Here is a 15,773-nt window from a genome sequence, read left to right on the forward strand (position 1 = left end):
TAGCAACACCCACAGATGTTGACAGCCAGTAATGTCCCCTGTGTTGCTAAAGATTTCCCTAAAGCAAAGTCTTGCTGGTTTTGAAGATTTTTCTAGCAGTTTTCAGCAATACTGGGTTGCTATGATACCTGACTGGCGGTAATAGATATTGAATCTGTTAATTACAATAACCACACACAAGGACTTTTTCCCTGGATTTCTCTGCTGTTGTTAGCTGTTATATTTAAGATATATAAGAAGAGGAATAGGGTATAAGATAGTATAATAAGATATAAGATATATAGAAGAGGAAGTAAAATTATATATTCAAGACGAAAAAAATGTTTCAGGAGTTTACTTTGAATCCTGATATTTATGTTAAAAAATTCCCTAGTATAAAAACCTTTCAGCTGACTGTTACAGACATAGTTTATTTAAATTGCATATGTAATTTATTTAAATCACTTATAATTTTAGACTGAATTTGATTTTGAATTATTATTTTTTACTTGAGATGTCATAAGTCTTCATATGAGGTGTGCTAAGCAGGATTTGAAAGAGCTGTCATTTGTAACATGGAAAAAGCTGGTAAATGTGTACTTATTCAAAAGCATCTTTCAGTGAAAGCTATTAAAATAGCCATATTCCCATTACTGACCAACTCTACATTTATTGAATTTGTGACTGTGATAGCAACTGAAAATTCATAAAGCTGATAATATAATTGTGTAGAAAGACCTTTAAGGTTGATTCAAGGTCAGTGTTATTGTTTTTATAATTGCTGATAGGCAGTTCTGATTTCTTCAAGAGGAAAGGTTTGTTCTGTGTTGGTTTTAGTTGATTTCAAAAAATATTATCTCTTCTGTTAATTCTAAAGTAAACCTTTTCACTGAATAAATGTTTATGCTATTCTTTGGTACTAGATTTAGCCTAGATTCACCTCAGTGGCTCTCCCCACTCCAACAATATTAATTAACCCTATAAAACATGGAAATCTAGGAATAAATTTCTTCTTGAATTAAATATTTCAATATACATATATATATTTTGTTTTGTTTTATTGCCTTTTCTTGAGCCACTCCCTCGGCATATGGAGGTTCCCAGGCTAGGGGTCCAATCGGAGCTGTAGCCACCAGCCTACGCCAGAGCCACGGCAACGCCAGATCCTTAACCCACTGAGCAAGGCCAGGGATCGAACCCACAATGTCATGGTTCCTAGTCGGATTCGTTAACCACTGTGCCACGACAGGAACTCCATAAATATTTCAATATATTTATCAATTGACTTGTGAGTGAAGAATCTAACTTAGAAATATTAATAAGTTAAACATGTCAGACGTTTTTATTTTGTATTTAGATTAATCGAGGGACAGAGTAGTATAATGTATTAAAGCATGTTTTTAAATCTGCCTCCATTTGCATTAATTATTTTGGAGAGATAGTTTAGAAAATATTCATTATGTAATAATGTGCATACCTACTCACAACCATTCAAGGACTTTTTGTTTCTCCCTCATTTCTTCTTTTCTTTCCTCCTTTTTTCTTCTCAGCTGTAATTTTTTTTTTTTTAAACCTGTGACTTTCCATATTTGCTAAGACCAGCTTCTTGTAGGACCTAAAGATGGACCTATTTAACCTACTGAATGAGGTCTAAATCTGCTGGGATACAAATTTACTCCAGTGGATTTGGATGTTCTGTTATTGAACAAATAGCTGGTTCTGATTAAAAGGTGATGGTAAATGTTACTCCTTTATAGAAACTTGAGTTTCCTTGGTAACCAAGTCATTGTCCTACATCAGGAATATTTTCTGCTTATATCCTATTTGTGATGACAACCACAAAGAATGATATTTTGAGGAGTGAAAAATAAATTTTGTAGAAATTCAGATATTGAGTTAACTAAAAGGGTTAGTAGCTCATAACAGGAAAGAAAAGAAGAAGAACTCTTTCTTTTTAAAAGCTTGTAATATCTCATATTGACTGAGAGCACCATCTGGACCCATTTAAAGGAATCCCAATAGGAACACTACTTCTGTGCCAATGACTTACGTTGAACTGGCCCTAAGAGAGCAGCAAATGCAAAAATGTAACAGGAAACAATTCTCACAAAAGAAAGCATCTATTGTTATGGAATATTTCCCCAATGTTGGTATAAACAAAATGTATTAAGACACTTCAGTTTTTTCATTGGAATTAAGGCCATGAACTTACTGAAAAATGTATCCAGCTAATAAACTCATCCATTTTTCTGAACTGGGTTTTGACAGTGACATCCTGAAGGTACAATCAGTTCTCTGCATCTCCAAATGGCATTCATGACACTAAATACAAATAATGACAGACATTACATTATTGGTAATTTCTTACATACTATGAAGTTCATATTACTTTGGAAACAGTTGTTTTATTCTAAGTTGAAATACCCTGCCTAAGCCTTCAGTTCATGTATGATTATTCCTACCAGATATTTTAACAATGGTCATAAGAGGCTGCTGTGAGCAGCAGGACCTTTCTTATACATATGTTTAACTTCATGTTCATCTAAATAGAACTGAGATTTTTAGGTTTTGTTTGTTTGTCTTGTTTTGTTTTCTTCGTATGTTGTTTGAGACCTGATGGATTTTAGAAAGCTATTCTGAAACCTTACAAAATGCAAAGCTGTACTCATCTTTATTACTTTCTTCCCAGCTCCTACTAGAGGTATCATTATACAAAACTTGGTCTTCTCATATACTCTCTGGCAGCAAATTTCTTATTTCCTTTTTGCTCCTGAACTAAAATATTAATCTGGATACATCAAAAGTAGTAATGGAGGGGACAGCTTTATCAAATCATTTCTGGTTTTAGCATCATAGCCTATTCAAACTGGAAGTGGTTGAGTTACCTGTTCTTTCCTTTCTTAGGAGGATTCTGGAGCTCAGTATTGAGTGAATCACACAGTAAATTAGGTTTAGAACCAGAACTGAGACTTACTGGTTTCTGGTTCTCTTCTCTTAGTCCCAGTATAGCTGAATCCACTGAGGGATGAATCCTGTAGCCAGACTCCAGCCTGACATGTTTTTCTCACAACTGGGTTCCTGTGTTGTCCTCTCTTCACTTCCCCAACCCATTCTTGAACATTTCTTTGCCCCTGAGCATGGGATTTGGTGTACTTAAAGCTGGTTTTGGATATTTCTGTAGTCCCAGAATTTCAGAAACCCCCTGCCTTTGCTGTGATTAGTTGATAGGCCTTGGCTTTTGATTGGAGCTCTGATTTTTCTTTTTTCTGTCTGATGACCCTGCTTAGTATACATCTTCTTTCCAGGTTGCCTCTTTAGGAGCCTGAATCCTCAATCTCATTTCTCACTGATCACCACTCTGGCTGCTTCCACCCGAACCTTTTGGGATGATGGTATTTTACATTCTGCCTTAAATGATGAGGTGACTGCGTTTTTCATTTATGCGAAGAGTGTGTCAAAGTTGGAAATAGTTTCCCTAGTTCAATGCCCAGGACTCTGATGCTGAAATGTGATGTGGGTGAGATAATCATCATGTTATCTTTAGCAATATATTCTGTTAACCTGACAAATTAAAAAGTAGTTGACAAATGCAAAAAAAAAAAAAAAAAAGATTTTTAGTTTTCTATTGCTATGTAACAAATTTCCAAAAATGTAGAGTCTTAGAACAATACACGCTTATGGAGTTCCTGTCGTGGCTCAGCGGTTAACAAATCTGACTAGCATCCATGAGGACGTAGGTTCAATCCCTGGCCTCGCTCAGTGGATTAAGGGTCCGGTGTTACCCTGAGCTGTGGTGTGGGTCGCAGACATGGTTTGGGTCCTGCGTTGCTGTGGCTGTGGTGTAGGCTAGCAGCTATAGCTCCAATCTGACTCCTAGCCTGGGAACCTCCGTATGCCACGAGTGCGGTCCTAAAAAGAAAAAAAAAAAAAATACACACTTAGTATATCACCATTTCTCCTGCGCCAGGAATCTGGCATGACATTAGGTTCTTTGTTCAGGGATTTACATGACTGGAATCCAGGTATGGGCTGGGGTTGCTATACCATCTGAGTCTAAGGTCCTCTTCTAAGCTTATTCAGATTATTGGCAGAATTCAGTTCCTTGTGGTTATACTACTGGGGTCCCTGTTTTCTTACCGGCTGTTAACAAGGGCCACATATCCCTTGCCGTATAGTCCCTTTCATCTTCCAGCCAGCAGTGGAGAACTTCTTATGTATTCAGTCCCTCTGGTACTCTGAATCTCAGACTCCCCCTCAACCATCAGCCATAAAAACTGTTTGCTTTCAAAAGCTCAATGTGATTAGGTCAGGATAACTCAGATAGTCTTCCTCTCTTAAAGTCAAGTGATTTGGAACCTTAATTATACCAGCACAATCCCACCATGGCATTACCTAGATTACTCTTTGGTTGAATAACTGGAAGAAGGTATGTTTCACCAGGGCCTGAGAATCTTGGGGGAAATCTTACAATTCTGCTTATAGATAGGAATCATTCTAATACAGGGTATCTGCTGTCTTAGGACTATTACTCTTTTCTTCCAGTTCTGGAATATTTAACCTTTGTTTAAATGCCCTTATTAGCTGTCCTGGTACTCGTCGTTTCTGAAATTTGAATCAAACTCTTGTTTCTCTTTGCGACCTCTTCACTCTATCTGTCCCTGCAGGGAGTTCCACATGCTGGAGATCTTGATGCATAATCAGAATCTAGAAAATATCTCCTTTAGTATATCAGAAGGTGGTTCATAAAATTCAAATTGATAATCAGTATTACTATCATGTAATTTTCTTTTTTATTTTATTTTTTTGGGTTGGTGCCTCTGGCATGTGGAAGTTTCCTGGCCAGGGATCGAATCTGCATCATATCAGTGACCTGAGCCACTGCAGAGACAAGGCTAGATCCTTAATCTGCTGCACCACAAGGGAACTCTATTACCATGTGATTTTTATTGTAGTTCCTAATCTGAGGACAATATCTACTCTTATAGCATACCTTCTGAGTTTTAAATTTGGTTTCTTATCAAGTAGGGATTGTACATATTCTTCAGTATGACTTTCCAATCTGCTGAACACATAGTATAGTTTATGAATTGGTCTTTCAACTTCCACCAACATGACTTGGTTGGAAAGAAAAGAGCCTCATAAATGGCCATTCAATTATTATTAATCTGAGTTGTATTTATCCTTGGAATAAAATTCAAAGTTATAAAAAAAAGATATTGAAAAATGTCAGTTGTAGATTTGGACCATAACCTGGATTTTTAATACCCAGCTGATTGGCCTAATTAAAGTAATTCATATTACCCCTACTGCTTGTCTTCTGTCAGAATATTTTCCCTCTGGTTCTTCACTTTGGAGTCTAAGCTTCAGTGTCACTTTCCCATAAAGTAAGTAGCAGCCAGCCTCCCCTTTTTCTCTTTCTCAGTGTCCTTTTTATTTCATTCTTTATCTTCTCCACCTTCCACAACAGGGGCCAGTGACCTGCTCTGTCACTTTATCATGGTATCCTCATCACCTAGCACATTTTGGACACAAAGAAGGTATTCAGGAATATCTGTTGAATCAACCCATGGACTGAAAAATTACTAAAGCTGAAACCTGAAAAATACATGACAAAAAGAGAAGTATACTTCCTTTTTTGAATTGTAACAGAAAAAATGAAAACGACTGCCCATTTACCCCCAAATGGATATTTACCTTGTTAGTCAATTGCCTCAAGCCCATATTGAGTTTTTATGTGTGATCTTATGGAGGGGAGTGACGTAGTAAAACCAGTCAATAGTAGCAAAGAAGTTGTTGAAACACAACTGCTACCCCACTGATAATTTAGACACCAGTTTCAGTCAATTCAAAAGTTTGTAAAGGCATATTGATATTTAGATAAGTCCAAATCAATTCAAAAGTTTAGAAGAAAAAATTGTTAAAACTGGTAATGAAGTAGTTCCCTGGTGGTTCAGAAGGTTAAGGATTGCGTGTTGTCCTTGCTGTGGTACATGTTCGATCCCTAGCCTGGGACTTTCCTTATGCTGTGGGCATAGCCAAAAGAAACTGGTGATGAAATTTAGGATATTTAGGACATTAGGGAGGAATGACCTGCTGCAGGTAAGTTCACAACAGTGAGCTCAGGAAGACTAAAAGGCAGTGTGGTTAAATGGTTTCTTATATTAGCAAAGTTTCTATTATTGCCTTCTTCTTGCCTTAAATTTCAGACTTCTTTTTCTGGTAACAAAGTTATCTAAAATAAGCACTCAAAATTAGCCTGAGGGTTGTGCCTCTGCTACCCTTCAAATAATTACTTTACTAAGCCGTCCCCTTGATACAAAAATCCCCAAAGCTAGCAACAACAGGTTTGTAATAACTTTTAGAAATATAAGTATAATAAATATGAAGAGTCCTGATATATGTTTCATTTCCCAGATGCAAAGTCTCTGGCACAATCCCCTGTTCCTTAAGTGGCAAACATCACTTCCTGCTTTCATAGATCATTTGAAAATTACTGAACCTCTCTTGTCAGATGTTGGTGAAGAAAGGGCTGATTCTTCTCTGTGATGTACATGACAGTAAATGCTTTAGGTTGCTTCTTACTGTGGGAACATAGGGTAGTGGCCTGGGTGAGAAGCCCCGAGAGACACCAAGCCTAATGGGATTTGCCCTTCTTCCTTATAAGATTTGCTCCTCCTCCAAGGAGGTGTATTGGTAATGGGAAGAAGGCCGGTGCCCTCCACATGACTGCCCTGCTGATTCTACTCTCCTCTCATCTCTTCCTGCCTAATTTCATGTAAAGGAGATGCTCTTCTCTCCACCGAGGCAAATTATGCCCATACTTCAGTATCTGCATGCTATTTAATATTCATCTGCTAGTTAAATGCTTGTAAGTTAACTGTGCCTTGCCTGGTTATTTTACAAGTATGTATTTGCCTTAACTTCTCAATTAGGCCTTAAGCTACTTGAAAACAAAGAATTGCTATGTCTATATGTTATGCAAGTTTTGCAGCATGGAATACAGAACAGAATCCTTTATTCATTCAGTAAATAGTCATTGAACACCTACTGTATTCACACTTCTTGATACTAAGAATTTTAACTAAGTCCTGGCACTCATGGCACTTACATTTCCAGTAAGAGAAGATAGACTATAATTTTTTTTTTTTTTAAAGAATAAGAATGTAAGATAGTTCTGAAGGCTTTGCAGGGAATTAACATCAGCCAGCATGGTAGACAGTGCCTGGGGATTTAGTCTAGGCTGAGGAGTCAGAGAAGGTCAGAGGAGGAGGAAGCATTTATATTGCCTGAATGGCAAGACGGAGACATCCATGTGCCTAGCAGAGAGAAGAGTATTATAGGCAAAGCAAACAGCTACTACCAAAGACCTAATTAGGAATGAGCCTGAGTAGGCAATGATGTCAAGGCCTGTGTGACTGGAGAGATGTATATTCAAGACAGAATTAGAAATCAGTATTGGAGAGTAAGGTAGGCAAAGACTGCTCGAGGTGGAAAGTACAGATTTTGAGTTCTCCTTTAGTAAGAGGGGAGTCTCTTCATGTTTATCTGAAAAGGAGTGAAAGTTCTGATTTATATTTTGAAAAGATCACATTGCTTGCTCTATGGATCATTGGAGTAGAAGAAAGGGTGTGTCAGGAAGAGGAAGTTATTTCATAGTCACAGCAGGAAAAGAAAATTGTTAGTTGGTGTTGAGTTTTTTAACATCAAATTGGTAAAAGCCATGATACAAAACATGTGCTCTAGTAGACCTACAGCCTAAAATACTTCTAGAACCCTGCAGATGGTGAGATCCATGCCATTCACAGAGTGCAGGAAGTCATGTTGGGTCTAAATCTTGATGCATGAATAAGATTTTGCTGTGGGGAACAAACAGCAGGTCCAAAAGCCCACAATACTAAGCTTGGGGCAGTAAATAAGGGATTGATAGGAAGTTGTAATGCCTGAAGATTGAATATATAGTGGGAACAGTGAAAGATGACTGTCTTATAGTCCTGCAGGAAAATAAAAAGAAGGCTTTGGACTTGGCCCTAAATCTCTGAGAACAACTTAAATTTGTAGTGGATAATCACATAAGTGGCATAAAAACATCCAATACAACCTTAAGAGAGAGTCCTCTTTTAGAATATAACTTACCTGAATTAAGGGACTTCAACATTTTATTTTTTTTTTAATTTTTTTTTTTTTTTTTTTTGGTCTTTTTGCTATTTCTTTGGGCCGCTCCCACGGCATAGGGAGGTTCCCAGGCTAGGGGTCAAATCGGAGCTGTAGCCACTGGCCTACGCCAGAGCCACAGCAACGCGGGATCCAAGCCGCGTCTGCAACCTACACCACAGCTCACGGCAACGCCGGATCCTTAACCCACTGAGCAAGGGCAGGGACCGAACCCACAACCTCATGGTTCCTAGTAGGATTCGTTAACCACTGTGCCACAACGGGAACTCCGGGAGTTCAACATTTTAAGTGGCATGCTTTATATTTATATTGTGATTGTGTCTAAAATTTTTTTTTTTGTATACATTTAAAATTCCTATTCAATTAGAATAGGCCAGGGGTTATCAAACGTTTTCTGTCAAGGGTCAGATAGTGAATATTTTTGGCTTTGTGGGCCATACAGTCTCTAGCAGGAGTACATAACTCTGCCTTTGTAATGCCAAAACACCCATTGACAATACATAAACAAATGAGCATTTCTGTGTTTCAGCGATCTTTTATTTAAGAATAAAGTAGTGGTAAGCGGGAGTTCCCGTCGTGGCGCAGTGGTTAACGAATCCTACTAGGAACCATGAGGTTGCAGGTTCGATCCCTGCCCTTGCTCAGTGGGTTAAGGATCCGGCGTTGCTGTGAGCTGTGGTGTAGGTCGCAGACGTGGCTCGGATCCCGCGTTGCTGTGGCTGTGGCGTAGGCCGGTGGCTACAGCTCCGATTTGACCCCTAGCCTGGGAACCTCCATATGCCGCCAGAGCGGCCCAAGAAATAGCAAAAAGACAAAAAAAAAAAAAAAGTGGTAAGCAATATTTAGTCTGTTGGCCATGGTTTTCTAACCCCTGCAGCAGGCAAGACTGATGAATTCCATTATAATTGAGTGGAACAGGCCATAAGAAGAGAGGTGAAAGCGTTCCACTGGACAGCACTGTTTTTAACTGTCATTAACAGATCATCTTATAATGCTCCCTCTTTGCTAAAATTTATAACTGCTTGTACACAATTTTGTCTCCCACTTCCTACTTCTTGAAGGTAGTCTACAGACTTGATTTGTCAGTCAATTACTAGATATGTAGTAATTTATCGTATGTAGCCATTTGAAAGAATGAGTGTCCTCACTTAATCATTTTATTACTTTAGTTGATATTATACACCTTTTTTTTTAAACGTGAGGTTATTCTCTAGGTATTTCTTTCAATTTAATAGTATGTGTTGATTTTAATTGACTCTAATACCTGGTGGCCACACAGAGATTATATATCCAAAATAAGTGTTTGGTTATTTATATAAAAACACACAAGAATCATTCCAAAGAAAAGAAGCACTTTTCTTCCTTTCCTTTTTTTTTTTTTTTTCCTGTCCTTTAGTCTACTTAGTGGCAAACCAGTTCTAAGTTTTATTTCCTTCAACTGACATCCGTTCTGACTTTTTGGCCAATTATAAGCTTATTGGTATGGTGTTTGGAAAACGTCAGCATGATACCACTGACTTAAAAGTCCTGGTTGGGAAGCAAAGGTGTTTGAAGTAAGTCAAATTAGTTAATCTACAGTACATCTCTTTTAATTAGTTTTCATCCCTTGGGGTGTGACTGCAGAGTAATTTAGCAACATATGCTTGCTATCTTAATTGATAATTATATACAGAGAGATACAAAAATGAAGGAAACAGTTGCTATTTAAAGAGAGCATATGGGACTTTATCTTCCATGCTATATGTAATTTAGCTTTTAAATGAGATTGCTTTTCAATTTGATATGACTACTTTTTTTGGGGGGAGGGTGCTGCACCCACAGCACATGGAAGTTTCCAGGCCATGGATTCAGTCAGACCTGCAGCTACAACCTATGCCACAGATGCGGCAGCACCAGATCCTTTAGTCTACTGCGTTGCACTAGGGATCAAACCTGCACTCCACAGGGATAACACCAGATCCTTAACCTGATGTCCCATAGTAGAAACTTTTATTAGTTTAATTAAATTTTTGGTGGGATGCTAAGTAGACCACAGAGTAAAGACAAAAACAATATAGCAAAAGGTATTTTTATAAAGTTTAGGATCACTTTCAAATGTCTCTTATTTTTCTTACTATTTTTTTAAAAAATCTTTAAATATGTATCAGTATTTTTAGGTCTCTTCTATAATTCAGAATTTGGTGTCTGAGTTAGCATTTCATATTCTATGTTGTCATGATTTTTACAATAGTGAAGCATTTCTTTTCCTGAGATCTAGCAAGAATTATCCAGCATTCTGATGGTATCCTTACCATAGCTTTGTAGCAAAATAAGACTATCTTTTCTATATCTTCTCTAACATTGGTGATGACCCACCTTTTAGAAGAATGTTTTGGTTTCAGTAGAAAGTTAGATAAGTTTATCAGCAAAGACCCTTAATTATTTCTATATTAAAAAAAAAAAATCTTAGGGAGTTCCCATCATGGCTCATTGGTTAACGAATCTGACTAGCATCCATGGGGATGCAGGTTGGATCCTTGGCCTTGCTCAGTGGGTTAAGGATCCCGTGCTGCTGTGAGCTATGGTGTAGGTCACAGACACAGCTCAGATCTGGTGTTGCTGTGGCTGTGGTGTAGGCCAGCAGCTACAGCTCCAATTCAACCCCTAGCCTGGGAACCTCCGTATGCCTCAGATGCAGCCCTAAAAAGCAAAAAAGAAAAAAAAAAATCTTAGTCTGGACTGCTGCACCAAAATATCATAGCCTGTTAAACAACAGAAATTTATTTCTCACAGTTCTGGCAGCTGGGAAGATTATGGTGCTGGCCAAGTTGGTGTTTGGTGAAGGCCCTCTTCCTGGTTGCATATGGCTCTTTGTTATACCCTCATATAGTGGAAAGAAAGTGAGTTAGCTTTCTGAACTCTTCTAAGGGCACTAATCCCACTGTCATAACCTAATCACCTTGCAAAGTCCCCATCTCCAGATACCACCATATTGAGATTACAATTTCAGCATATGAATTACAGGGAAGGGGAGGAGGATGACAGACAGTCCATAACATTTGGTTATGGGAATTATTTTACACAATTCCTATTTGGCCATACCTCAACTTGTCATTTTTTTCTTAACTCTCTGAGCCTTTCCCCCAAGTCGATCTCTCTCACTCCAGTATTTCATTGTCTGAAAAGAAGATTGTGTTGAGCATTTGTTTTTGGAATTACTTATAAAACACTAAAATTTTAAAGCTGGCATTGATTTTTTGTCCCTTTTCATGAATTGAGGACACACCTGTGACTGTGGTTCTTTTTTTCTGGGAAGGATACATTTGTCCCTAATCTTTGTCCCTAGTATGTTAGCCAATTTCCAACCCAGGAGCCTCTGAAACATTCTTTCTGACCCCTTGGTAATTGTGTTTACCTTGTTTTTTCCCTTTCTCTATCTCTCCCTCTCTCACTAAACTAATTAGTTATCCCAAAGTGGTGAGTGGTTTGTTTAATCAGTTATATCTATTGTTTCTCTCTTGCCTGCAACCAAATCTGTTAGCCTTAGGGAAATGTAGTTGATTGCTGAGAGATTATTTTGGATATACCGTAACAGGATACTAATTGCGTGGACTTTATAAGCATAAAATATAGGGAAAAAAAGTTTTAAATAATTTAGTAGTCTCCTTATAGTTGAGACTTTGGGTTTTTTGCTTACTACAAATGAGAAGTTTTTTAAGAATTAGAATAAATAAATTGAACCAGAAAGTTTAACAAAAACATCTTTTTTAGTCTTTTAAAAAATAGATTTATAGTGTTATAATTGTGATTTAGAGAACAATAGTCACATTTCAAGATAATACAGAAATATAGATTTTTGCAAAAAATAAACATACTCATTGGCATTTTCCTTTAAGATCAGGTGACCATACATCCAGGTTCACAGGGACAATCCTGGTATGTGCCTATTGTTCCAGTGTAATTATTAATAGTGCAGTATTTCACTCTCAAAAGTGGACTGGTTTGAACAATAAACTATATGATCATTTTCTTTAACGGAGACTAGCTTTTAATTCAAGTGAAGAAAAAAAATATATCTTCTGCTTTAGGTTAAACATTTCAAAATATTCAAATAACCATGATGATATACTAATACAAACAGATTAATAAAATATAGAGCTGATGTTTATTTTACTGTCATATCAATATATGTAAAAATACTAGACTCTCCGTCTAGTAGGTGAATGATGTTTAAGAGAAAAAATTTAAGCCTAAGACCAATTAAAATCTTTATTTTTACTTTATCTAACATTTAGAGTCTTATTTTTCAGTGTATAACTTTCTCAATGTATCGTTAATTTTTAAAAATGCAATAATATGATTGCACAGTAATGAAAAGTAAATCCTACATTTTTAAATGGCCTGTTGTTATAGCAATTAACATGTAACTAAGTAACCCTCAGTCACGCTTAAAAAAAATTCTGTTCCTCAGACTTAAAAAACAACACCTACAATTAAAGAAAGAAGCAAGCAGTTTTGCCCATTAGCCAGAGTTAGAGTATGTGTTTAAAGCTAGAGAGTTTGTTGGATACACTAACAATATTTTATACTCATAAACCAATTTGAAGCCTGAAACACAATTTCATTTATCTTTATATTCTAAGCTTTATAGTGTCTCAGAAAGTGTCCATCTGTTCAGCAGAGATTGTTTCAAACAGTGAGTGGTCAGAAAGACTTAGATGATAAAGGTCAAAGGAGCTTCTTGACCCTGTGATACTTGCCAAAGCAACTGGAGCATCAGGACTGATGTACCGTTAGATACAGTTCGCTAAAGCAGGCTCTACTTTAATTGGTAATGATAGCAAGAATACACAGTAAAGTCATTGCTGAAAGAAAACAAAAAGTATCCAATATAGTAATTTATTACCAGTCAGTAGGTTTCCCTGCACTAGGTTGTTTTACCCCTGCAGTGGTGAGAGAAAGCCAAAAGGTACTCTAACACTTAGCTGAAAATGGATGCCCTGCTGATACTTGGGATGCGTGGTGGCCCATGATTGCCAGTGCCATTAGTTTGGTAATGTCATCTCTATTGTAAACTCAGCTCCCCATGTTCTTCCTGTGCATCAGCTGCAGATTGAAGCTGTCTTCTATTTGTGCTGCCAATCATGCTGCTCTCCACTGGCCCTAGAGCGGATCTAAAGGGATCTAAAAATGAATGGCTGGCACTTTCATTTACACCTTATTTGATTTATGCATTGTTGGGCTATTTGTTCATTCCTATCATTCCACCAATGGTTTTTCATATCTTTGTAAGATATATGTTTTTTGTAACCACTACCTGTTCAGTTATAAATGTTACAAATGTTAAAATGTATTTGGTCCAATATGAGCAAAGCCCTTTGTAGCTCTTTTTCATTTAGTCAATCAATAAAAAAAAAAAAAAAAAATCCTTGTATAAAAATAGTTAGTTACCGGTTTCTGTCAATGAAGAAAATATTCCCATGGAGAAATATAAATGAGCACTTTTGAACATCAAATTTTTTTTTCCATAAAAATATCCGAAGATCAGCAATATAGCACTAAGCATAGCTTAAAAAAGAGATTTTGCTAATTGCAACCACAGAGGTGGTAAAATAAATCTTATTTCACATTTCCAGTTGTATTTAGGAAGTGCAGTTTTTGTTTTTGGTTTGTGTTTGGGTCTGCTTTAAAACGGTACAAACTTTATAGAATGAGTAAAAATCAATAAGAATATGGACACTCTTAACTTCTTTAAATAGTTGAGTTACTTCAAGGATTGCTTCATTTCATAACTGACACATATATACCCCATATTCCTCGAATCATAATATGAATTTATTCCTGAAATAATTATACAGAAAGCAATATTAACTTGCCATTTACAATTAAAGACAAAACTTAAACCTGATTTTGTCTTTATAAATGGGGATCTGAGTAGTGTATTAAAAGTTTGTTATTGTGTACATCTTTAATGGATAAAGTAGTCCTTCATACATTTAGTTTCATATATAAAATTAAATGACATGTTATTATAATTCTCCATGGAAATATTTTTAATTAAAATCTAAGTACTTTAGGCTAGGTTGTGGAAATTGATAAATTATTGAAAAGGGTGTGATTTTCTCTTTCTACACACAAAGACACATGTTTCAGCTTTTAATTTAACAAACATCTAGAATCATTCTGGACTAAAACCAGATTTATGAGGAACTGGAAAACTCCAGACCATATTCAGCCTCTACTCCACCACTTGTGATTTTATTAAGACCAGATTTTCAGCACTGTATTTGATTACCCAAAATGCAGTTTGGTAGGAAGTATGTCCCTAGCCAGGTCCCAACTATTTTAGAAACCATAGCGCTTTGTGCTTCAAAACAACTATGGCACTCTATTGTCTTTTCAAGAACAGATAGAGAAAGGCATTTCAGAAAGAAAAAGAAGTTCCTAATAACCTGTTTCCGCACTCCAAGGGACTATTTGACTTGCAGAACAAAAGTCTTTTACTAAATAAAACTATTATAATTAATTATTTTTTAATTTATTATTATTATTATTATTATTATTATTTGTCTTTTGTCTTTTCTAGGCCTCCTCCCACAGCACATGGAGGTTCCCAGGCTAGGGGTCTAATCAGAGCTGTAGCAGCCGGCCTACACCAAGCCACAGCAACGCAGGATCCAAGCCGCGTCTGCAACCTACACCACAGCTCACAGCAATGCAGGATCCTTAACCCACTGAGCAAGGCCAGGGATTGAACCCGCAACCTCATGGTTCCTAGTTGGATTCGTTAACCACTGAGCCACAACGGGAACTCTACAATTAATTAACTAACTTGTTATTGGCATAGAGACCAGGCAACTCATTATACTCCATATCATATATATTCATAAACCAAATAATTCTCAAGTCAGTATCTGGCTTAGCTGTGAGTCTGTATTTTAGAGAAAATAATTCTAAAATAAAAACTGTGTGAAAGCTTTTTAGCACTGAATACATATTAATTTACTGTTATATTTATTAACAATTCGTTCTAACTTGAATTTTCTACCTTTGAATCAGCCAAAGGGCAAGATGGCAGGCAAAGAAGGAGCCTGTTCATCAGGAGCTTGTCTTGTTAGGAAAATGACTAGTGTCTTAGGAAAGAGGGTAAACCAATGTGGGGGCTTTCCATCAGCTAATGGAAATATGTAGTTTAAGAAAGGTAGCACAGTTCCCAGAATAAGCTGAATCTCAGTAGTAAACAGCCTTCAGAGACAAGAAGGTAAAGAGATAAAACAGCATTTAAGTTGTACTTTCCATGAAATTTTTATGTGGTTATGTGTATTAAATCAGTTAAAGTAGATGGCATGTCTTGATGTATTTGAGGGGGAAAATGTAAAAGCATTTTCTTTTCCTGGATATCATGTCAGTAAAATATACAGTAACTTGACTTTTCAGGTACAGTTTATGTTGTAATTTAAGACTTTCCAAAATACAATGTAGCATTATTGGCTTTCATGTATCACTAATGGATCAAGGGTGAATTTTAGGAAGTATGTGCTTGACAGTACAGGGAGGACCCTGACATTTATGAATAGTAAAGAAGCCTCTCTTACTCTTCAAACCCAGCCCTTATGTTAGCTTCTGTTATTATATTGTTGATG

The 15,773-nt window shown here is 36.8% G+C and overlaps 2 protein-coding genes across 12 annotated transcripts in view; one reads left to right on the top strand and one right to left on the bottom strand.

Annotated features, from left to right (window-relative positions):
- LOC110261071 (uncharacterized) overlaps positions 1 to 15,773 on the bottom strand; it is an 856,894-nt gene that overhangs the window by 197,929 nt on the left and 643,192 nt on the right. The window contains exon 8 of the mRNA XM_084969796.1: positions 2,192 to 2,301. Coding sequence (XP_084825922.1) covers positions 2,217 to 2,301 — 85 coding nt within the window. The 3' untranslated portion in view covers positions 2,192 to 2,216. The remainder of the gene's footprint in view (positions 1 to 2,191; positions 2,302 to 15,773) is intronic.
- WDR72 (WD repeat domain 72) overlaps positions 1 to 15,773 on the top strand; it is a 215,829-nt gene that overhangs the window by 88,294 nt on the left and 111,762 nt on the right. The gene's annotated exons all lie outside the window — the stretch shown is intronic.

Source organism: Sus scrofa, chromosome 1, assembly GCF_054392235.1.
Source record: "Sus scrofa isolate SSC_HxYL_T2T_F1_AM1 chromosome 1, Sscrofa_HxYL_maternal_Yorkshire_Landrace_v2.0, whole genome shotgun sequence".
Lineage (NCBI taxonomy): Eukaryota > Metazoa > Chordata > Mammalia > Artiodactyla > Suidae > Sus > Sus scrofa.